Source organism: Miniopterus natalensis, chromosome 2, assembly GCF_054644295.1.
Source record: "Miniopterus natalensis isolate mMinNat1 chromosome 2, mMinNat1.hap1, whole genome shotgun sequence".
Taxonomy (NCBI): Eukaryota; Metazoa; Chordata; class Mammalia; order Chiroptera; family Miniopteridae; genus Miniopterus; species Miniopterus natalensis.
In genome coordinates this window covers 157,428,982-157,454,444 of record NC_142082.1, presented here as the reverse complement: position 1 = coordinate 157,454,444, position 25,463 = coordinate 157,428,982, and the positions used below count along the sequence as shown (strand labels likewise).

Genomic DNA, 25,463 nt, shown 5'->3' with positions numbered 1-25,463 from the left:
GGCTGCCTCCTGCACGCCCCCTACTGGGGATGCAGCCCGCAACCTGGGCATGTAACTGGATTGGGAATCAAACCGCGATCTCCTGGTTCATGGGTCAGCGCTCAAACACTGAGCCACATGTCAGCTGGATTTTCTTATATTACATGAAAAGCATCTATGTCAACAACTTATTTTAAATTTTATAAAGTATTTATTTCGAAGAGTTGCAGGCAGTTCATAGAGACAATTCATTTGCATTATATCCATGGAAAAACAGGACTCAACTGGAAGCATCATTTTTATTTTATAAATATAAATATTGAGATAAAGAGTGAATGGCAACAAAATATAGAACACTATACTCTAAATGACTACATAGTCAGGTTTTGTTTGTTTTTTTGTTTGTGTTTTGATAAGTAAGCTCACTGCCTCCCATAGATTCCTGTGATGGGCCTTAAAATTATGCAGCACAGGGGAATAAAATTATTTCCTCATAAATAAAAAAATATGCCTCAATTTTACTAACTTGCTTTAGATGCTGCCCTGCAAAGTAAATCCACGGGGGGGGGGGGGGGGGGAAGTCTGCTAAACTGTAATCTGAGGGCCTTCCTTTAGGAAATAAAAATATAATTTTATATAATTTTAATACCAGTTAATAACATTTATCAACCAACTAATAATACCAAGCATTTATATTAACCAGTACATAGTGTTTGATAAATGGTAATTCACACTTTTATTGCTTTAAGCACTTTATGAATATTATCTCATTTGATCCTCACAATATCATGCATACCCACATTTTACAGACAGGCAGACTAAGGTATGGAGAGGTCGGGTAACTTGCCTAAAGTAGAGCTGGTAGTAGCAGGACCATGATTTATGGCTGCAGGTACCACACTTTAAACCATTAGGTTATAATGACCCTCACTAAGTAATAGTGACTTTTAAACTATTAATCTAAAGATAATGTCTTAATAGAACAAAAACTTTCACTTTAGTCTTTATGTTATCTTCCCTCTAATAATCACCTGCTGAGAGACTAAATTGTTCTATATATAATCCATTAACTACAAAGACGTCTGCCCTGTATTTACCAGTTGTATGTAATGCAATTTACATGTTCCAGTTGTATGCTTTGAGACTTAGTCATACAAATAACGGATAATATACATGGATAACATTCAACAGTTTTCAGGTACCAACAGATCCAGCATTTGTTTCTGTTAAGGGGAACCTGCCTTCATTTGGGCTCTCTAGGCTCAAGATTCTTATTGGTCCTGTTAAGGTGATAACTTTTATTTATGTAAAGGTTTATTACTAAGGTTGAATGCATCTTCATAAAACATTCCTTAAATAAATTAAAGGATACTAGTAATATAAACTAAATGGACAATTAAAATGAAGAACTAATTTTTAATATAAATACAATCGGTGAATCTGAAGAATATTAGTTGCTCTCTCTTTTTATATATAGCCAAGATTATAAAATTAAGTAGCTCTGTTTTCCTTGATAAAATGAAAAGAACTGTATACTTTTACCATTTTAATAAATCAATATTGTCCCTAGGATTGTTGCTACTGTTGGCCTTGAGCCTGGAAACACTTTTCTGTATAATAATTAGCCCAGAAATGTTTTAGGGTAACCTAACCATGTTTCGATTAAGAGAAGACACAATGCCATCGAGGAATGGGAATGGCCTTGTGACCAGAAATCCTGGCACTGATAAATACTTACTTATATTACTTTAAGGTAGAACACAATAAAACTTTAAATATAATTTTGATGTTTACCATTTATTTGGTTGGTCATGACAATAAAAATGGGTACTGGGTAAAAGCACATGTTTTTGTTAGCATGCACTGAAACACCATAAAGCTGATGGAAACAAGCAAATACAGAAATAACATGAGAAAGACACTGCTTGCACTGTCTCCATTGTCCAAAAGGGGTGGTAATAACTATGGATGCAGCTCCTACCAGGTCCTTCTTTAAAGTAGATTCTTAAATATGGCTGGGTTCTGACTCTAGCCCATATGGGCTTGGAAAAGTCAGAGAAAATGTTGGCTGCACTTTTTTCAGGCCTATTTGCATATGTTCCTTAGTATGCAGAATGTCTCTGTATATAATTTAATTGTTGTTGGTTTTTTTTTGCCTCTATTAATACATATGCAAATGACTCACACTTGCAGCTGTGCTGTATTAATCATATGTGTGCTTCTGTCTGTCTGCCCTGCAGGCTCAGGGTCGAAGGGAGAGGAAAAGAGGGAATTCATTCTTTTAACCTGCAAGAAAACTCACTCATGCAGACAGAAGTCCAACAGCAAACGGCACACCAGGGTTGCCACTGAAAGGAGGAGCAGCTGAACATTTTCCACCCTGTATGGAAATGACTATGACCTAAAAGTTAAGCTGAATAGTAGAGTATCTAGGGAGGTAAAGATGAATACTTTGCAAGTATTTATCCTTGTAAGTAATTTCTTCAATAAGAAGGTAGAAATCCTCACATCTAGACTGCTCCATATGGTTATTTCTTCCTTATTGAGTTTTCTAGGGTTTTCTCTTGGTCAGGCACATAAAGCCATGGTCAGTCACTTCTAGTTCCCTGGAAAATAAGAGGCATTTATCTGTGTCCCTATTGACCTTCAGAGCCTGGCAGAAGGTTGATAAGAAGATGAACTTCAGTTTTTCATCCATGTCTACCTTGATATTACTATCAGGTGGAAGCTTAAGCCATTTCCACTCTGACTTCCATGGACCTTTGATAGCTAAGAAAAAAGACTGATTTCAGTTGATATTTTGTATGATTCATTCTCTATGGTGATCACACGTCATCTCTCATTTCCTCTCTCCCAGAAAATGTACATTATTGATGTTAGTGGTTACTGAAACTGTAGCCCCATGTGATTCCATTTATGACAGCTTGTAATGTTGAGTCTTTTTTCTAAAAATATTGTCATAGATTTAAAAATAATCCAACTAAATCTATTAAAAGGTTAATTAATTCAATAAAATTCTTGAATGAATACTACTTGCTTATTTGGAGTAAAATATAACAACTCAAGAAGAATTTGTATCTTTTTCTTTGCTTATCACTATTAATCATTGGTTGGAGTCAACATTTTTGGCTTCCTATAGGTATAACAGGTGGCAACCATCTTTTGGCCAACACAGATACAGTATTTATAAAGTGAGAAATAAGTAGATAAATATTTCCTTCTAATTTCAAATCTTAGAAGCCTAGTTAAAAATTAGAAATAGTATACTACACTGCAACTCTTACTATTAAATAAATTCATGATGTCCATCAAGGAAAATGCAAATTAATGACAATGAAAATGAGAAATAAATGTTAGATGGATTGTTGCCATTATTTGGTTTCATTAATTAGAAATAGACAATATGCCTAGCTCATTTTATATAGTCACAAAGGTCCAAAAGTTTCAAAGTGTAACTTTATTTTTCTCAAATGATTATACTCACTTTTTAATATTGAAATGAAACTAGATTAGGTTTCTATATGAATTAATCCCCCTTCTTTAGAAAGAGACAATATCAGGAGAACAAATGTCAAAAGCATCGTTGGCTTTTAGAAGAAAAAAAAAAAAGTTGGAAAAGGGAGAGAAAGAAAAAAAGAAGAGGGTGGGGAGGAAGGAAAAGAAGGCAATAAGAGCAGTATATGGGATCGCTAATCAGCTAGTTACAATTTTCATCACATACCCTTCCACTATTTAGAAATAATTTGCTTTAGTGTTATATTGGCAAGGTGAACCACACTGAGTCAAAAGCACCTTCAGAGTTCTTATTCTTGTGTCTGCTTATGCGTTGTTATGTATTCTTATGCATCAACAAACAACATAGGAATAACCAATGTTGCAATGTTTGATCTGTTTTATAAAATATGAGTTTAAAGGAATTCCATAAACTTTAATAAATGCTAAAACACACCTTTATGCAGCAGCCCATGGCTATGATAAGGTAAAGGGAGGAAACAGCAGGAGAGAGAGAGGGAGAGATTTCTCACATACTAAGAATCTTCTACTATGGGCTGAAAAAATGAAAGCTCCCTGGTCTTTAAACATATATCATTTGTTCAGGAATTTAATCGTATATCTTTGTTGTTCTGGTTAAAAAATGATTATGACCATTGGCTCATAAGAGTTTCTTTCGTTTTATAAATATGTACTGAGCACCAGCTATCTGCTAGGTATTCTTCTGCGTGCTTAAGATACATTTATAAAAATAACAACAAAAAGTATAAAGGCTCCTGCTCTGGAGGGGCTTAGGGGATATTTGGAACAGACAGACAATAAATACAGCACATAATAAATAAGTTATACAGTACGTTTGAAGATGACTAGCTGTAGAAAGAAAGCAGAATAAGAGAAATAGAAAGTGTCATATTTTTGCTGTTATTTTATGATTTAAACAGGTTAGTCTGGGTAGGCCTCAGAGAGATGACATTAGAGCCAGTTCTTGAATGAGGTGAGAGACTGTCTTGCAGGTGGAGGAAAGAGCATTTCAGGTAGAGGGACAGCTACTCTAGGGTAGGAGAACGCTTTAGCAAGTCAAAGGACATCAAAGAGCCTGGTGAGGTTGGAGCTGACTAAGGTAGCATGGACTAAAACCATTATAAAAATAATTTTTTTAAATACTATAATGCCAAACATGGTACTAGGTATATAGTGTTTTTGTAAGTCTCTTTTACTTCATTAAATGAGAATAGGTTTTTATTATAAAATTTCAATGTATATCTCATTGAATTGAATTCAAAATATTTTTTTCTTCCGTGAGTCACTAAAGCTTTTGATATTTATACTCCTGCTATTGTCTTTTTTAAAGGATGGAAATAAATTTATATAGAAAACTAATCATGAATATTCAGCTAATTCTATTATAAAGCAGAATAGCTAGTTGAGCTTAATAGATGCATAATTTATTGAAAGTGTAATGTTAAGATTCATTCTTCACCCATTCATCTAATATATATTTATTGAGTCTATAAAATATTTCAAGCACTTGATTAAGCGCAAACTATAATGAGTCCCTGACTTTAAAGATTTTCCATCTGGTAGAGGTGAGAAAGTAGGATTCAAAACATATTCTACAAGTGCTATGTGAGAGGGGAAACACTGTGTGCTCTGGGAGCACATAAGAGCTGCATTAATCCTGACCTGGGACAATGAAGTCTTCCTTGAAAAAGTGATATTTATTGTGTTTTGTTTGTTTGTTTTTATTTTTCAGAGAGAGGGAGGAAGAGAGAGGGAGAGAGAGAGCAACATCAATGTGAGAGAGAAGCACTGAAGGGTTGCCTCTAGTCCGCTCCCTGACTGGGGATCAAACTCACAACCTGGGCATGGGTCCTGCCCAGGGATGGGACCAGAGACCTTTTGGTGCAGAGGATGGTGCTCAGCCAACTGAGACACACCAGTCAGGGCAAAAGTGATGTTTTAGCATGAGACCTCAGGGGTAAGTGAGAGGTGGCTTGGTAAAGATGTTGGTAAAGCTCCAGGAAGAGGAGACTCCCATGTGAAGATCCAGAGAGGGGAGAAAGCTTGATAACACCAGGGAGTCACTTAAGTCTTTCACTAGGGGGAGGACATTATCAGATTTTCTAAACTCAAAGGATCATTTTGACTATTGTAGAGAGTGCACTGAAGGAGCCAAGAAGGAGACAGAAAGACCAGTTTATTGCAGTAAGCTAGGCAAGCAAATTAGCGTAGCCTGACCCAGAAGGATGACAATTACAAAGGAAAAAAAACCAAAGGAAACAAATAGGTGGATTCTTGATGTACTTGGGAGGTGGAATGAGGGAGTAGGTGCAGGAAGCGGGGTTAAGCATAGCTCTGTGTTCCGGGGGTAAGCAGCAGATGGAACTGAACTACTTGCTCAAACCAGAGAATGAGAGGCTGGGGGCAAGGAAAGAAACTCGTGGGCTTTATTTTGTTCTCAGTTTGTAGTGTCTATAAACATCTATAGATTTCCTCTGAATAGCAAACAAATAGCCAATAAATAGTTGGTGATTTGTATCTGAAGCTCAGGACAGACTTAAGAGGCAGAAGAGACAAAGACGGATATTTCATTATAAAAGAAACAAATAAAATGGTGCCTTGGCAAAATGTTAATTTGTACGTTTTATAAACATAATCCAAATAAGTCATTTTCTTCTTATAAAAAATAAATGTATGTCAATGTTGAGACTATTGTAACTACACCTAAAAGTACATAGTAAGGTGATATTTAAATGTAAAGTATTTTTTATTACATAGTAAATATTTCATTATTTTATCTAAGAACAAGAAATAATATTTAGCTAATAAAAGGTGGTTTAATTTAAAACATGTCATTTTGCTCTACCTTTAAAATAATTGTTATCTTTATTGTTTTTAGATAAAAGCTCTGTTTATGGGTTTTACTTAACATGATATTACCCAAGCATGAACAAATGTATGCAAATGATTATTTCAAAGGGAAACACAAATGGTAGGTAAAGAAAGTCAACCAGGAACAGGACTGTATTTATAGTGTCCCTTCTTGGATCTAGATGTTCAAAAAGAGAGGCTTGAATTGACACACATATATATAGGATACCTCCCCAAAATGTATACATACTATGTCTGTAGATTCTACTACATTTTGAAAATGAAATGTATTTTAATAAACACTACCTTTATAATTATTCAAAGTGTGTATACATTTTTTGGGGACACCCTGTATATCTGTGTAAAGAGGTACGAAATAAAAAATACAAAAATCAAAGTAGGTAGCTGTCATTATGAATCCTGCTACTTCTTTCAGCATTGCAGTTCATAAAGTGTATTTGTATTAGTGCCAATTAATCAGCATTATTGTTACAATTAATTTAGCAGGTTACTGAGTTAGCAAATGTCCTAAGAGGGGCAACGCCTCCAGAGTATAAAATAATATCACCTGTACTTGGAGAAACAAATAAAATTGTTTAAAAACCATGAATTTTGGATTCCGTGACCCAAAGTTTTCTTCTTTGTCAAATGGAGATATTAATACATAACACAAAGTAGTATATTAAGAAGCAAATGAAAATAATCCTTGTGAAAGCCTTGCCAGAGAATCTAGCATAAGAATCTAGAACTGAAAGAGAATCTTAGTAGCAGAAAGGGACTCGAAAGTCATGGAGTCTACTCAAGGCATATTAAGAGATGGAAAACGGAGATTTAACAAAGTATAATTAAAAGCAGAGTTTGGAGAAAATTAAAACTGGCTCGTACATTATACTCCACTGAGATGGAACTTCTTAGAAATCGCTCCCCACGGTTGGGGCGAATGTTGCGTGGGGATAAGATAAGGCTTGTGACTCGGCATCCTAGGTAGCTTTTCCCTGACCCATCTGGGCAGGTGTGTGAGGAACCTGGGTGCTCTTCTGAGTCAGGGGCGGGGAAGTTTACAGGTCTCCCTGCGGCTCTGGCGAAAGCTGAGGTCAAGCTCAGGTACCCGTGAATATAGTGTAGGAGGATGTGTCGGAAGTAAGTTGGTGTGGGTGCCCCAGTAAAGGTAGGAGCCGGGCCACTTCACAAAAAGCCAGAGTATCGGCTGCAACGTAAGTTTGGGAGGTGTTTGCATTTGAATACCATTTTTTAATCATGAGCAAGAATGTGTGTGTGTTTTAACAGTAGCTAACAGCTTACCTGACAGAGTTTTAGATTGTTAATTTTCTTGTTATACCACAGTGTTGATTTACTGAGATCCTAATGAAAACTTATATATTTTAATGGGTAAATGCCACTTATGTAAAGGATCCTTGTCCCGTTTATAGACCAAATTATAGTTTAAAGCAAGAGTGAGCATATTTGGTGTCTTTTTTCTTGCTTTCTTTTATAAAGAAAAATGATTTATATCTTTAAATTTTAAGGGGATATGATATTATAAGGACAGAAATAAAAACTTGTGTCAAATATTCTAATACTATCTCTATAGGAAAAGAAGTTTGGGTGGTTGCCTGACAGAGACTCTCCACCAGAACCCTGCCATGAAACCCAGAGGATGCCTCCAACTCCCCCTTCCTCACATCGACCACTAACCCAACGGTGAAGAAGAAGAGAGTATCTAACTTGCTTTGAAAACAGACACTCCAAATCTCTAAAACTTACGTTTTCACATTCAAACCTATTGCTGGATAGTCTTCCCCCTTCCTTTAATTCCACCACTCTTTTTAGTTTTACCTATAGCAGCCAGTTTTCTGTATTGTCGATATTTCATAGGTGCCATTTCAAAGCTTAAGAAATGTCATGTTACTTTTATTGTCCCCATGGCCCCAACAATTCTCAAGGTATTTCCAGCTCAAAGAAAGAGAAACTCACACTGCAGATTTTTGTGGGAGAGGTAAAATAGGAATGACTGTTATTAACCTCTGTGGAACATAATATGCCTCAGCTCCTCCTGTGAGGCTCACCTGGGTTTTCAGAAACCCAACAGGACTTCTCACAATCCCCTTTGCTGACGATATGCATCTGTGTCTTGATGCTACAGTGTAAAACTACAGTTTTCCCTATTGACTAACGTCATCGATCATGACAATGCACTTTCATGAATATGATTTAATTTCATTAAGCACAACTGTTTAATATCTGGCTTCACAGGCTTACTGTGTCTTCTGGGCAAAGAAAAATATAACACTTCTTGAAAGGGGAGACTAACCTTATTACCAGATGATCTGTTCCTATTAATTGCGTAACCATAAAGCCCATAACAACAGAAACTAAGGGCGATTCTGCAGGATGCTGATTCAAAGATTTAAATAGTTAAGGAAAGATACCTTTACTATAATTTTATTGATATTCTTTTCAACCCCAGACACAAAATTTCCAAAACTACTTGGTCATCTAGTCAAGTTATCACTGCCATTCTGGGATATATAAGAATATGCATTCTGCAGGGATTCAAAGGTCTTCATTGGGATGTCGGGATACAGTTGCTCATTTAGGCACCTGCTTATTTGGTCTACTTACCTTTGCTTCCCAACTGAGCTGGCGTTAGCAGGAGAATAAGGGGCCTACAGAGAGCTTCAACAATACTGGGTATCTTGAACGATTTGAAATGTAGTTTTTGTTAAGTTGCCTTGATCCATAAATACCTGTTTGAATACCTTTTGTAGGTTTTTTTTGTTCTTTGAACCTCGATGAGGACCATTCTGTGACAAAATTCTGGCACATGGTAATCAAAGCAAAACTACAGCTCATTTTGTTAAATCATACCAGGCGATAAAAAAAAAAAAAGACAATAAGCTAGCTTTAGTACTTAAAACAGGGCTGGAAATTAAAAGAAGCGACATCTCAACTTTTGGTTGAGGATCAGCACAAATAAATTCAGAAAACAAAAACGTGTGAGCCGAGGATCGCCGGTCTGTTTTATTCTGCTCTCCCAGGACAATGGCTGTTTTCGGTGTTTCCTTAACCCTGGTCTCCCCGCGCCGGGACCCCACTTACCTGCAGTTGGAGTGGGCCTAAGCCTGGGGTTGCTGCGGCCGCAGCTGCCATGGTCGTTGGGATCAGCTGGACAGGGTAAGGGTCACCTGAGGAGGAGAGTAACGAGGCGTCAGCACCTTTTATCTGCTCTCCACCTGCAAATTAAGCTCGCGCATTCCCTCCTCCCCGAGCCCTCTTTTGTGTGCCTCCCAGGCCTGATGAAAAGCTCTATTGTGCAGCCTCTTACGAACACTCTTTTCACGATTCTGGCGGAGAGAGGAATGCGAATAAAGGCACAAGCAATTAAGGCGGAAACCTCATCCTTTTTTCATGATGTTTTTAGAAAAATGGGAGGGAAAAGTGTGCATTGATCAGAGAGCTGCGCTTTGTAACACACACACACAAGCTCACACATGCACACGCACACGTGTGCGCACCTGACAATCTTGATAGGAGCGCACCGACTCGATGAACTCAAGATGTTGCAGAAAATGTTATTATAAAAAGGAACTCAACAGGCTTAATTCTGTTTTCACAGCCTAAACTCTAAAGATTTAAGCCACATAGCTTATCTTTTGAATCTATGATTCAAGTAAGCGCTTCAGTAACGTCTCGTGGACAAATTCATAATAGAGAAAGCAATTGATGCACTTTTTAAGTTACATAAGATATTGGTCCCTTTATTATTCCAGAGACAAATGTCTATAAAGATGTTTAAAAGAAAACAGAAAATAGGCCGTTTGTTCCTGAAGGGATTCTCTTTGTGGGAATATCTAAAAAAGTAAATCTTAGTAATTCAAAATTAATCTTAACATATTAATATATATGACCTAAGATAGACACACATATACACATACACACATAAGGAAGATTATCACGTATCTTTTTTGATGCGAAAACTTTTTTTCCACTTAGCAAAGAGGTGCAGCAGACTTTTTGCATAGAGCCCAAATGCATGCCAACAGATATGAATGTTATTAGTATTTGAATAACCACAGCAAGTGATTAAAAATAATAACTATAAAAATAATTTTCTAACAGGTTTTAAAAATCTAAGTTGTGAAAAACAGGTTTTAAAACAGGTTAAAGTTATAAAACAGGTTTTAAAAATCTAAGTTGTGAAAAACTTTTTGAACATCAAAGGTATGAAAAATATAATTGACAATAACTCGGTTAATAGATTCATTAAAAAATATTTATTGAGTACTCGCTCTGTTGTTAAGCACTGCCCTTGACTAGAAATAGAGCTTTAAAGAAGACTAATATGCACAGGTGAATTTACTGGGAATTTAATGAAGTTTCGTCTTTGGGGTTCTAGGGAGGGCCCCTAGCAGTGTATTCACAGGGGCATATGTTTTCATATTTGTCAGCTTCCTTAAATTTTTACTTTGTTGGAATTTCTTTTTATATTGAACATTCAAATTTCACTTAAGTATGGGTGTATATATTTTTTCATATTTTTATTCTTAAAGAGCCCCCCCCCCCCCCAATTATATGTTTCAGGCTTCAAAATCTGAATCTACCTCTGCTGATCTGGTCTTCCCAATTCTCAGAGCTTCGTGGGAGGAAACAATAAAGGTTATTCAAAAGAAAAAGATAAAGATACAAATTAGTATAAAATATTGTGACTGTTAAGGTAAGAAAGGATATAACACTATAGACTACATTGGGGGTGCTCCAAACCCAGTCTAAGAGGTAGGTCGAAGATGGCCTCTAGGAAGAAGGCATGTTGAGGCTCAGGCTCCAATTAAGTGAAAGCTAGCCAGGCAGAGAAGGGAAGGAGCGTTCCAGCAAAGAAAACAATTTTCATGAAGACTCAGGGTCAAGTGGGAAGGTTTTATCACAGCCCAGCCACTGAATTGCTGAAGTTCAGAGGAAGTAGAGATAAATGGTGCTGGGGAGAGAATCAGGGGTCAGGTTCTCTATGGCTTTTTCAACAATTTAAAAATCCTAAACTTTGCCCTACAGGATAAAAGAAACTATGTGCATGGAAATAAGACAGGTTGTGTAAAATCCTTTGGGCTGGTGGTGGGAAGCTGCAATTGATAATAAAAAGATGCAGAACTCTGTAATATAGTACGTAGTAATGGTTTGCACCAGGGCGATGATGTTGGGATGGAGAGTGGAGAAAGTCAAGTGATATTTAAGAGGTAGAACTGACTAAACTTGATGATTTAAAATGAGAGAGAGAGATAACTCAAGGGTGACTGCCAGGGTTTGATTTGAACAGCTGATTGTACAGAGGTACTATTTGTTGTTGGTTTTTCAAACATAAATGAGAAGCAAGATTACAAGTCTAGACCTGATTAGGGGAAAAGGTAAGGGAGGGGGGGAATAAAGAGTTCAGATTTGAAAATTTTAAGTTTGACATTACTATTAGATGCCCAAGTAGGGGCGTTCATTGAGGCACTTGATAAACATGTCAGGGTTTTAGGGGGGAAATCCACATAGGAGACATAAATTTGAGAGTGGTCAACGCATATCTGGCATTTAAAACTGTAATCACTCCTTCATGAGACCACTTTGGAATTAATAATTTACAAAAAGAGGTCAAGGATTGATTGGTTTGTGGTATACACCTACATTTATAGCCAGGGAGATAGACAACTAGCAGAAAAACTGAGGAAAACTGTAAATTTGGTGTTCCAGAAGCCAAGTCAAGAAAGATTTCCAGAAAGAGTGATCAACGTTTTTCACATGCTGAATTTAGAGATGTGTAAGTAATCGGTAACTGCAACAAGGGCTATCTCAGTGGAGTGCACAGTAAGAAAACCTTACTGGAGTGAGTGTGATCAATAGAGACGATTGAAATTAAGAAACTGGAGATGGAAAGTGTAGAGCCTTGTTTATTGAAAGAAAGGCACTAAAGAGAAGCATTGGCATCACCTAGGAGTTTCTTATTTCAGACCCCACCCCAAATCCTCTGTGGCAGGCAGTCTCCAAGAAGGAACCCCCAATGCCTCCCGCTTTCTGGTAATGCCTCTTTGTGTAACTCCCTCCTTTTGAACAGAAGACAAAAATGATGAGGAACTACTTTTGAGATTAGGTTACACAAAAACTCTGGCTCTGTTTTGCTTACCCTCCCCCATGCCTACCCTCTCTCTGTCTTGGAGCAAGCAGCTAGGTTGTGAGCTGCCCTGTGGAGAGACTCACATAGCAAAGGACTGATGTCTTTGGCCAAGAGCAAGCAAAGGCAGGAGGCCTGCCAGCAGCCAAGGAGGAAGCTTGGAAGCAGGTTCCTCCCCAAGTCCACCTGAAGATGACCACAGTCCAGGCCCGCACCTTGACTGCAGCTGTGGGAAAGATCCTGAGCCAGAGGCACCCAGCATGGCTGTGTCCAAATAAATGTTCGTTGGTTTAAGCCACTAAGTTGGTTTTTTTTGGTTTGTTTTTAATTTGAAAAATCAGCTTTATTGAGGTATAACTGACATACAATAATTTGCCCAAAATTAAAGTGTACAAGCTGATAAATTTTGACAGGTCTACATCCATGAAACCATCACCATAATAAAGACAGCTTCCTCACAGCCCTCTCTAATCCCTCCTTCTGAATCCAGCACCTACCCAGACCCCCAGCAACCACTGCTCTGCCTTTTGTTGCCATAAATAGGTTTTCATTTTCTACAGTTCTGTACAAATAGGATTGGTAAGTTTTAAGGTAACTTGTTAAAGCAGTAAGCATATACATTCTGAATTAAAATTAAAATTTTAACAAGAGTTGCATATGATATGTATTCTTTTGAGAAGGGCTGAAATTCACAATTGCACTGAGATGTCCTGCAGTAGCTTATGAAAGGTGTATGATTGAGAAACTTTATTTAAAAGGGATATACTTGTAAAAATCACAGCATGCTTGTACGTCAAAGAGAAAGATCCAGTAAGTAGGGGGAAACCCCTCACAATGATGGTGAGGGAACACAACTGATGTTACATGATAAGAATTTATTTATCAGTTGGTATTTTTCATATTTAATCTAGAAAACACATCCTATTTTATGAAGTAAAGGGCATTTTAGATGTTTAAATGCTAAATTTATATTTATGCAATCCTAAAATAACAAATACTATAGTACAGCTATTAGAATTGACAATTTAAATACTTAAAATGTAATTCATTTATATTTTTCATTTAATGAATATAATCTTAAAATTAGCTACAACAGATGTATAAAGGCTTTCGTGCTCTTCACAATGATAATTCATTTTATTTAATTTACTTTCCCTCTTGTGAATTAATCAATTAATAAGCGCTTATAGCATCTACTATGTGAAGAAAAATCTGCTTGGTGCTGTGAGAGACAAAAACAAAACAAAATAAAACTTGGTCTCAGTAACACATCTGTCTTTTCTAATTAAGTGTCTATTTGAGCAGTCCTGATGATCAGTAAGCATATAGGATTAAGGGAAAACTTTTCTCTTAAGAGAATAAAGGTAAAAATAAGAGTGAGCTTGGCCTTTAAAATTTTGCAAGTGGCTGGCAGGAGATGTTTTAGGTAAGGTGAAATGTGTCAAAGTTTGACTATGACGTGCTGAAGGAATGGAGAGAAAACCAGATTAATTGATAGGCGATAGAACAGAGGGGAAAGATTGAAGGCAGGGAGTTGGGAAACTTTTCCTACTTCAGACTTGAGGATCCGTGGATATGAAAAGGTGATGGATATGCAATAAAGTTTTAACAAGTATCATTAAAGAAGTTAGGTAGTAGGAGATCTTAAACATGATCCTGGAACCCAGGGACAAAGACTTACTCATAAATTTGGATTGATAGCAAACACCTGCATAGGTATTTTGAGCACTTGCAGATTGCTAGTGTCTAACAGTGAATAACAAATTGAGTATTATATTTGAGGCTCATTTCAGTTAAAATCTAGATTATTCCATAATATAAAAAAATGCATATATTAAAATCTTATCTTTTTTCATTTCCTAATTTCATTAATGTACACTAGTAAAATGAATATAATTATCTTTCCCTTGGATATATATCTATAGTTGACCCTTGAACAACACAGGTTTAAACTGTGCAGGTCCACTTATTTGTGGATTTTTTCCAGTAAATACCTGTACTGTTTTCAACCCATGGTTGGGAGCCAGCAGAGGCAAAGGGCTGATGTATACATTGATCTATGCCGTTGTCTATAGTGGAGTTGAGCATCCATGCATTTTGGTACCCACAAGAGGCCTTGAAACCAATCTCTTGTGGATACCACGGTAAATTAAGTTTTGTGGGAGTTATATAAGAATTTTCGACTGCATGAGTCCATAACCCCTACCCTCTCTACAGGTCAACTGTGTATATATTTATACACATGCCACACTGTATGTGGGTGTAAATGTGTGTGTGTGTGTACAAATATTATATATATAAAATACACATATATATAATATATATGAAACATTTATATAAGCTAAAAAATTACATATATGAAACACTTATACAAGCTAAATAATTATATATATGAAACATTTATTTTTTTTATTTTTTATTTTTTTAAATATATCTTTATTGACTTCAGGGAGAGGAAAGGAGAGGGAGAGAGAGATAGAAACATCAATGATGAGAGAGTCATTGATCGGCTGCAGCCCGCAACCCGGGCATGCGCCCTGACCGGGAATCGAACCCCGATCGCCTGGATCCTAGGTCGACGCTGAACCGCTGAGCCACGCCCGGCCGGGCTATATATGAAACATTTATACGAGCTAAATAATTATTTATATGTATATATATATATATATATATATATATATATATATATATATATATATAATATATATGTGTGTATGTTATATATGCATGTTACGGGCTGAATTTTGTCCCCCTCAAAATTTATATGTTGAAGTCACCCTCAGTATCTCAGAATGGGACTATATTTGGAGATAGGGTCCTTAAAATATATTGAGGTAAAATGAGGACTATGTGTGGGCTTCAATCCAAATAGACTGCTTTCTTCATGAGAAGAGAGCAGGACACAAACAACACAGAGGACAGGCAGGTGAAGACAGAGGAAAAGGCCGCGCCATCTGTAATTCAAGAAAAGAGGCCTCTAATGAAATCTACAGCTTGGTCTTGGACTTCTAGCCTCCAGAACTGTGAGAAAATAAATTTTGTGGTTTAAGCCACCCAGTTTGTGATATTTTGCTACGGCAGCCCTAGCAAACTAACGCACAATGTTTGTCATATACAACCACATATAAATGTATTTGATGTGTAAGTGAATTGGAGAAAATAAAAGACTGGCAGTGGGGATTAAAAAGGCTACTGTAGCTATTTTATATCAGTAATAGTGTATAGTTTCCATGATATAAATATGTAATCATAAAAGGACATCTAATTTCCAAAGTTTTATGTCTAAGGCACCACAAGTAGCAAACAGCTCCATTTTACATACATAACTTGAAGTGTGTCTACCTTATAACCAATTTTTCAGTCCTGGAATATTCAGTTTGGTTGAAATTTGCCCCAAGTTACTAAGTAAACACAAATCAACAACTGTGAAAATGGCCAATATATCTAAAGTCTCCATTAAATTAAAAACATATTACATGCATGTGTCATACTCTAAAGTGGACAATATGAATCTATAAAACTTTAAATCAAGGTCAAGGGTAGTTCGTAATGGCAAAAGAAAATTCAGAAACTGTTGAGGAAAACCTTTTACTGAAGTAAATAATGTCATCTATTTGTAGCATCCCCCAGTTAACGCTACAAAAAAATATTACAACAGGTTTATTTTGTAAATACCGCATGAGGTACTTATTTTGTAAAAATAAGATAATGGAAAATTCTGACTTTTAAAGTTCAACCATGTGCAAGTTATTCAGATTGACTTTCAACTAGTTAAAAGTAATTTCTTTTACTCTTTCCTTGGTTTTAACCATTTGAACAGTTTTTCCCTAAGCCTTTCCAAAATTAATTTACTTCTTATTTCAAAGCCAAGTATGGAAAATTCTAGCTCAAAACTAAAATTTTTCAGAGTTGAAAAATATACTGAGGCATATCAGTTAATTGTTTTCAGAATACTAGCTAGTTTATATTTATAATAAATATCGATACCAATGACATAGCTAGTATTAAATAACCCCTCAGGAAGCATGTTAGTTGCATTAGTATTAAATTAACGAACATTTAGATAATAATTATCTCCAAAAACACTATGAAGGATTCATTTCTATGCTATATAGCACAGAATAAGAAAAACATTTTCCAACAAGTTCATTGAGGCTGAGGGAGATTGTCAAAAGCAAGTATGTTCCTCCCAGGGTCAAAGACACAACCCCCCCCTTTCATCCACTGAACTAATATAAAGGTTCTGGACAGTTTCTGGCACTATTTTCATTGAAATAAAGAGACTCCTTCCTTTATTAGCTTTCCATGTTTCTTTGGTTTAGTTTTGTTTTGCTTCCTTGACAAATACAAGATCAACTTCTCTAGGTGCTGGGAAATATACAAATTAAACCTATAGACATAAATGCACAAAATCCCTGCCCTAGACCAACTCCGAATCAAGTGAGAGGCACAAGCATGGAAGCCAACCCAACGGTACAAGGAGGAAAGCAGAAGAGTGCAGGAGGTATTCTAGACTCCTCAAGGACAGAATTTAATTTGCCAAAGAATGTCAAGGAAGATTATTTGTTAAAAGGTCTATTCTAAATGGTTACTTTCAGTTCCAAGTGATCTCCCAGGACCATTTTAGGATCTACTGGCCATGTCTTCTAACTGCTAGAGAATCACACGGTAAGCCTCCACTATTTAGTGCAACTAGGATTGCTCTTTTTAATCGCCTTCTCAGATTGGTGCTTAAAACACCCTGCTCTTACCACTCTGACTTTCAGGTGGAGGGAACTCTGGAGGAATCTAAGACAAAATAAAGTTTAAAAAGGCACCATGGAAGGCACTTTTGACGAAGGTTGCTTTCTTTCATCTCATGTGCCAATAGATGCATTGGTGGATTATTCTGCTTGGAAGGAGCCCCTGCTATTGACAGGGCAGTGCTAACACCATAGCCATAATCTTTCTTCGCCCCTACTTCCAGGTGATTTTAATGCTCCCAGTGTATCTGATGCAGAAATGAAACGATAATCTATGCAGCTAAAAGCAGGTAGGACACGTGTCTTGTAGAATCTTGTGTTTTATTTGGAAGGCAAAGTTAAGTCACTAAAAGATTGTAAGCAGGAAAGTGACATAGTTTGATTTCTGTTTTAGATCAATCACTTTTGTGGCAAGGAACAGAATTGATTGGAAGAGGGAGAGAATGGAGGCGAATAGCTGTGTGATTGCAGTAAATCTAGTGGGAAATGGTAATGGCCTAAACTTATTGTAAGGGAAAGAGAGGCGGTAACAGATTTGGGAGATAGGCTTGATGATCAATTCGATGGGAGGTAACAGATTTGGGAGATAGACTTGATGATCAATTTGATGGGAAAAAATGAGATTCGGGGGGAGAAAATGAAAAAAAAAATCATAGTTTCAGCTTATTTTTTTATGCAAAGAGGTATTAAATTGCTCAGTATCACTTATTTATGTATATTTTTTAGAGAGAAAGGAAGGGAGAGAGAAACATCGATGTGAGAGAGACACTGATCAGTTGCCTCCTGTATGTACCCGACTGCGGATAAAACCTGCAACCTAGGCATGTTCCCTGAACCGGGAATTGAACCTGAAACTTTTTTGGTGTACCAACTGAGCCACCTGGCCAGGGCTCAAAATCATTTTTGAATAATTTCTTATTTTCCCACTGATTTGAAATGTGAGCAACTAATATTTGTTAACTTTTAGCATTCTGTTAAAACATTTTACATATGTGCATATCAATATACGTATACACATCCATATAGATATAAATATATTTACACATGTGTATATAAAAATCTCATCAAACCATCACAACTCAGTAAGGTGGATATTATTATTTTTATTCTACAAATTAAAAAATACATACATATCCAGGATCTCGCAGCATGTACTATAGTCACTACTAATTTAGTAAGAAATCATCATAGACTACTTTTAGCTCATTATGCAAATATATACTTCAACTTTCAAATTAAACATATGTGTTTATTTAATGTCCATTCACCTAACATGTATCAAGCACTATGTAGAGAACACACACACAAAAAGCTACAGTCCTTGTCTTCATGATATTTGCAGTTACAAAAACAAGACATACCAATATGGAAAGTGAAATGAATCAAGCCACGTGATTAGAGTCAAATGAATAAGAAAGAAAGTAATTACTGAAGAAGGGAAAACTTTATTTGAGCTGAAATCATTGGAGAAAGAATCAGAGGAGGGGTTGCTCTTAACTATAAAATAAGAATCAGAAAAGATGAGACAAGTCCAAGAACTGCAATGACTGTTGCACAATAGATACTCAATAAATATTTACTGAATGAATGAATGAATGAGTGAGTGAACCTAAAAGTAAGGATCAGAGGAATGAGTGAGTGAGATGTCTTAATGAACTAGCCTGCAGTTGTACCTATTTCATACAGTAGCAAGAAATATTTATAAGGTTGATTAGAGTCTACTGAGGTCCTCAAATATAAAGGTAAAAAATTATACATATCATGTCCTTAAACATATGCACGTTTATCTCCTATCCTAAAAAGCAACCAAATATCTAGATCCTATGACCCCTCTAAGACAGTCTTTAGTTTTTAGTAAGAAACAATTTACTTACTTTCATCTCTCTCATCTAAATTGCTAGAAATTAGTTTTCAATGATAATCTCAAATCCTCCAACACATTAGTTTTCAATCCAAAAGCTTTTCTGGAAATGCTTTATAGATTTACTAATGACCTCCAAGTTGCAAATTTTTTTCTTTTTAAATCCTCACCAGAGGATATTTTTTCCATTGCTTTTCAGAGAGAGTGGAAGGGAGAGAGAGACATGTGAGAGGTGAGAGACACATGGATTGGTTGCCTCCCACACAAGCCCCGACCAGGGCCAGGGATAGAGCCTGCAACTGAGGTACATGCCCTTGGGCCAGAATCGAACCTGGGACCCTTCACTCCACAGGCTGACACTCTAACCACTGAGCCAAACCAGCTAGGGCCAAATTGCAAACTTTTAATGGACATAGTTGTGCAACAGCTGATGTTGCTAATGACTCCCTACTGCTTTACCTATCTGACTTTCCTTATAACATGCTCTTCAGATTCTCCTCTTGCCTTGCTCACGCTGACTTTATTACTTCTGCAATAGGCTGTTCTACCTCCCTTCACTTACTCTTACCCTGTAAATATTGGTAGTCCATGGGGTCTCATCTTTAGTGCTTAGCTTTTTTCATTCTATTCACTTTATCTGAATGGCCTTATCCAATCTCATGGTACAACTACCATATACAAAATAATAAATTCCAAATTAGTGTCTCCAACTTAGATCTTTCCCACTGTTTTGTGGACAATCAATTCCCCACCCCCCAGATGCCCCACAGGAAGCTCATTCTTTACATGTACAAAACTTAACTCATCACTTTTCTCACAAAACCTACTTCTCCTGCTGCTATTTCTATCTCATTTGGTGATAAATGGCTACCTAGGCAATAAATATGATGAAATCCTTGATTTCTCCCTCCCTTTGACTCCCCCATGGCCAATCGATCACAAGCTTTGCTTTATAACTCCCAGACTTTCATTTCTTGTAATACTAGAAGAGCCTCCCAATCAGTCTCCAAGGCTCCAGTCCTCTCCTGAAGACTCTCTTCAGCGTTCAGTGATATTCATTACAAGCACACAATAAATATTCATTGGTTGTAATTAAAGTTTAATAAATATTTATTGATTATAGTATACTATGTGTTAAGGAATGAAAATTATAAAACTGAACCCGAGAAGTGAGCCTTGACATGGATGGATGGATGGATGGATGGATGGATGGATGGATGGATGGATGGATGGAAGGATGGGTGGATGGGTGGAAGTATGGCTGGATGAATGGATGAATGAATAAATGCCAGCATGGTCTCAACCCTGGCTTTTAGCCTTTCAGTGTTTTTTCAGTAACTCCAGCAGGAAAGGTCTATGAATAATTCCGAGTAGTCTCTTCTTCTGTCCTTAAACTACTCACTTGTCATTTCTTGCCTTATAATTTATTCCCAATACCAAACTGCTTATAGGTCCATGTAACTGCTTATAGGTCTTGTTTCAACCTTTGCTTTCTGGACTTCATCTTGCTGGACTGTTTTTTGTTTTTGTTTTTCCCCCGCAATGTTGTTTCTGTCTTCCTTCCCCCGTAAAACTTCTTCAATTGTTTAGTTGCCTTTCATCCTTTGGGAATTGACTTAAAGGCCCAGACTGCAGTAAACCATCCCTGACACCTTCCACCCCTCTAAGGCTTAAACCCATTGCCTTGCCTCTGAGTTCTGTTAAATTCTATGCATGTGTCTGTCATATTACAATGTTTATGTCCCATTCTTCCCAAGGAGCATCCTAAAGGCAGGGCTGATGTCTTACTCATCTTTGGATTCCTAGTATAGGAATTGTTAAAATGCACAGTCCTGTTAAATACATAATATAGGCTGCTAAAATGTTTGTTGACTGAATAAATGAAGGAATAACTAATTCAAAAATTAACAAATATCAACCACAGGACACAACTCTTACCATGTCAAAAGCTCAAGTTTTAAAAGAAGAAACAGACTGTAAGTAAATAGTTATAACAATAAGGAACAAATTAGTTTTTTGTACAGGATTTATTTTGAACAATAATGGTGTTTTAGATCAGCTACCAATGATACAAAGATAGCACAGGACATGAAGGGGAAAAAGGTCTAGAGTTTAGGAATATGAGGAAATAACATGGAGAAAGCAGTTAAAGTATCTTCTGTAAAATGTTTTATACATCAAATACCTCTTTTATAATATTCCATAATTTACCTCTGTTGTACATTTTGATTTTAACATCCCTTTGGATATTAAAATAAATAATATGAATTTCCTAAATCTTAAGATGATTTCTGTTCATGGTCAAGAATCCCCTATTAGGGTGGCACTAAAGCACCTAAGCATGGTCAAAGTGTTGATTAGAAAAAATGTTTTTATATAAACAAATGATAAAAACAAAGTCCTTCATCACAGTGATTGCTTCAGATCACTTTAGACTTTTGGAAATATAAGCAAACTGAACTTTGCTTTTTTATAGCAATAAGTTCAGCTATTCTTTTTTCCCTCATTTCAGGTAGTTGAATCTATTATTTCCTTAAATCATAAGTGGAATCTAACTTTAGTTCAGAACAACTAATATGTTATACACAAGTAAAGATGAAGGGGTTTCTAAATGCAGAAAATCTGTAATGCCTTTATAGATTTGCTAAAATAGTATAATATGACTTTCCTATTTATAATTTATGAGAAATGCTAATATTTTGTAGTAAACACATAAAATAAGTAATCAATATAAATATTTCACATGAATTTCATTTGAGAAGGTAAAATTAATAATTCATCTCTTGTTTGACTATACAGCTATTTTGAAAGATATTTTTATGTTTATTTTTTTCTAGTTCCCTTCTGCTCCCTGCCCCCTGCCCCTCCCCCCGCAACAGCTGTCAGACTGTTCCATGTACCCATGCCTCTGTTTCTATTTAAAATATATTTTTAGGTAATTGTTAGTTCTTAACTAATTTGCCACAGGCTCACATTTTTCAGTAAGAGATTTTTAAAAGTAGAAAAAAAGTATTTATGTCTTTTAATGTAGCATAGCAAATGGAAACTTTACCCTACTTAATTTACTAGTTACCTAGTTGGCTAGTGTAGTGAGAGATTATAAACTCTTTAAGAAACACCTCTCCGAATAGGAAGACATTTCTGCATATAAAAGATAACAGCATTATTTCTTTACTACTTTGCCCATAAATTGAATGAATGAATTCTAGTACCAGTGAAAATTCCTCAATTAATTAAGAAATTTGAATATCCCTGAAAAGGTGACAATGAATCAAAAAAAGTCTCCTTTTCCTTCTGTATTCCAGCATTACTGCTAAGCTATTACATAATAACTCATTTTAAGCTGCTCAAAGAGAAACATTAATTAAGGAACTGCTTCATATCCAGCTCTATATATTAGACTACTACGTCTAAACTGTGTGTCTGTGTCTTAGGAGGAAGTAAGCGATACAGAGAAAAGCATGATCAGGGCATTAGAAAGAAGGGATTTGGAAGAGGGGCATTCGTATGAGCCAGTTAACACCAAATCGAATGCTATTTCTCTTTTACTTTCCACTTTTAGCATTAAGGTTTAGCAAGCGTTTCATTTTTGACACTTTATAGCCTTTCCACTTTTCTGTCTCTCCGGGAATTTTGATGGACACCCTTCCTTCTGGAGTGTAGCCAGTCTGTGGTCTGCAGTTTGAGAACAGGAAGCTTCCTAAACCACTGTAACAATAAGCCTCTGGGATATAAATTTGGGATGACTCCCAGCTTAGAGCTTTCTACTAGAATGGTGAATTTTAGACCTCTGGAAATTAACAAATGCTATGGAAGTCCCCCTCCCCCTACAAAATGAAAAACAAATAATGCAAATGTCTTGAATGGTTAGAAATATAAGTGACCTAAAATAAATTTCTGAAATCCTTTTCACTGTGTCACATTCTAAATTTTTAAAATGGGTTTGTACATTTAATAACTAATAGTGATATATTATACAATAATTTAACATCTTTAGAATTTTTATAGTCTGTGAAGTGAGTTGGGCAGACATCACTACTGTGTGTAGCTATGTTCAAGGTTAAAAAGCTAAGGCACAACGAGAAAAATGACTTGCCCAAGGACATAAAATAATATGAAATGGGATTGTGACTACCAAGGTCTTCTGATGCCTTGTTGAATTTTTTTCTGACAATTAATAGTTTCAGGTTACATCTCCCTGACACTTATTCATCACTTAACTCAGAGGAGTCAGTTTTGAAAGTTTTAAGGCCTGCATGAACCATCTCAGCATTAGAATTTGGAGGCAATCTCTCAGGTGAGAAATGTTCAAAAACGAATAAAAGAATAAAATTAAAATGCCATATACTGGGGAAAATATATGCCGGCAAAAATGTTTATTGTAACATTGTTAAAACTGTCAACATTGTAGCCAAACCTAAGTATACATTAGTAAGAAACACAAATAAAATACAGAACATCTAGCTTAATAAAATATGATATAGTATCTAGGTCTAAAAGTATAAAGAAAGAAAGATGGCCATAATATATATTTTATATTCATAAGTAAAATATACTATATTTACCCTCAAATACATTATATATTATGTAGTAAATATCATTATCTATAATATATATATCATAAGATACATATTACAATATACAGATATGCTAACATCCTACCTATTACATATCTATATCTAAATATAAAGAGGGATAGGCATATTTATATATAAATACTTACAAATTTATATCTATATCTAGTTCTGGAAAAATACACACATATTTACATCTATATCTAGTTCTGCCAAATTGTCAGCTGTAATTACCTCTGGGGAGTGGCATTATAGGAGTATGCGAGTATAGGCAGATAACTTTAGTTTCTGGTTTCTATCCCATTATTTGAGGTTTCTGCAGTCAGCAAATGCTACTTCTAATATATTAGAAAACATGGGAAGGGTCATTACGAGCTGACTGTATAAATAGGTTTCAGACAAGAGAACAAGCCTGGGACGGGATATCACAGAGCTACCATCTGAGCAATGAATGCCTGAGCTGTCACGGGAGTGAGAAGCAGTCTCGTCTCATGTTTAGCCTGGTATTAGTCTGGCCTTTGACAGCACGTAAAATAAACTTAACACAGTATGTGATTCCGCGTGATATCCAAGAGCGTGACTCGTTCAGTCCTCGTGGACAGGTATCTATTGCAGAGTTAGAAGCAAAATGCTATCGTGGCCTGGCTGTTGAATATTTTTTTCCACCGCCCTACTTTTCCTCTCAACCTTCTAACTGCAGTTTGCCCCTGAATGGAGTTTTCTACAGCAAGAGAGCACGTTTGCTGGAGACTAGGGTTGTCCAGTTATCATTAATAGTTACGCTGATTCAGATAAAATCATATATTGCTCCTCTGGGCTTACACTTCAGTTTGACGACCTTAGTTAGAGGGAGTCCACTGCTGAAATGAGATTTCATGTTTGCTGTGGCAACAAAAATATGAACTCAGAATTCGGAGGATTAGGCTGGACTCGGGCAAATACCAGGTCTGGGGCCCCGCCTGAGAGCTCGCAGCGTCCTTAGCGAGGCGCTCTCTCCATCTGACACAGTCCCGCCAGGAACAGTGAGGGTCAGGCCAAGAAGCAAAACTGAGCTGGATGGGCGAGCATTGAACCGAACGGCATCCTCATGCTCCTAACTGAAAAGTCAGATGATGTGGGTTAAAAGGCCAATCTAGTTATAGTTTAGTAAAATTTGATGAATTTATTAAAGAAAAGGCTTTTACTTTTTGTTTGCTGTGCGTGTGCTCTCTGTGGTGGCGGTGTCTGTGTATGTGTGTGTGTTTGGGGGTGGCTAGATCAAATAATGGTTACGAACATAGCTCAGTTTTCACCTCGCAGAGTTATATGCTTAAGTTAATCATGTGTTTATGTTTTATAAATAATAAGGGGCAATATAAGCTTTTATTTTTATACCCTGTTATGATACTTTGTCACAATAAAGACATATACATTTATCTTCCTTTTCTCAATGATGAAACTTGTAAAATTATTATAAACTCTATTTTAGCAAAACACACACACATATTTTATTGACCTGGAAAGTTTTCTCCTATGAGAACTGGTGGGTGGCTGTCACCATATAATTCTGCAATGTTATATACATTTTTGCACTCAGTTCTTTTTACTTTTTAATCATTTCATATTCTTAAGCCATCAGTCTAAGTTCCTTCAGATGGGAATTTAAATGATTGGCTGTTCAAGTATCAAAGTAATTCTTGAAAAATATAAATATCTATATAGAGAATAGACTGATGGTTGCCAGAGGAGAGGGGGGTTAGGGGGCGGGGTGAAAAAAGTGAAGGAATTGAAAAGTACAGGTTGGTAGCTACAAAACAGTC

At 36.3% G+C, this 25,463-nt stretch overlaps 1 protein-coding gene across 7 annotated transcripts in view; it reads right to left on the bottom strand.

Moving 5' to 3' along the window:
* SOX5 (SRY-box transcription factor 5) overlaps positions 1-25,463 on the bottom strand; it is an 898,547-nt gene that overhangs the window by 92,625 nt on the left and 780,459 nt on the right. For all 7 annotated transcript variants that reach the window (XM_016197392.2, XM_087814757.1, XM_016197390.2 and 4 more), the window contains one exon: positions 9,442-9,527. In XM_016197392.2, the coding sequence (XP_016052878.1) occupies positions 9,442-9,527 (86 nt within the window). The remainder of the gene's footprint in view (positions 1-9,441; positions 9,528-25,463) is intronic.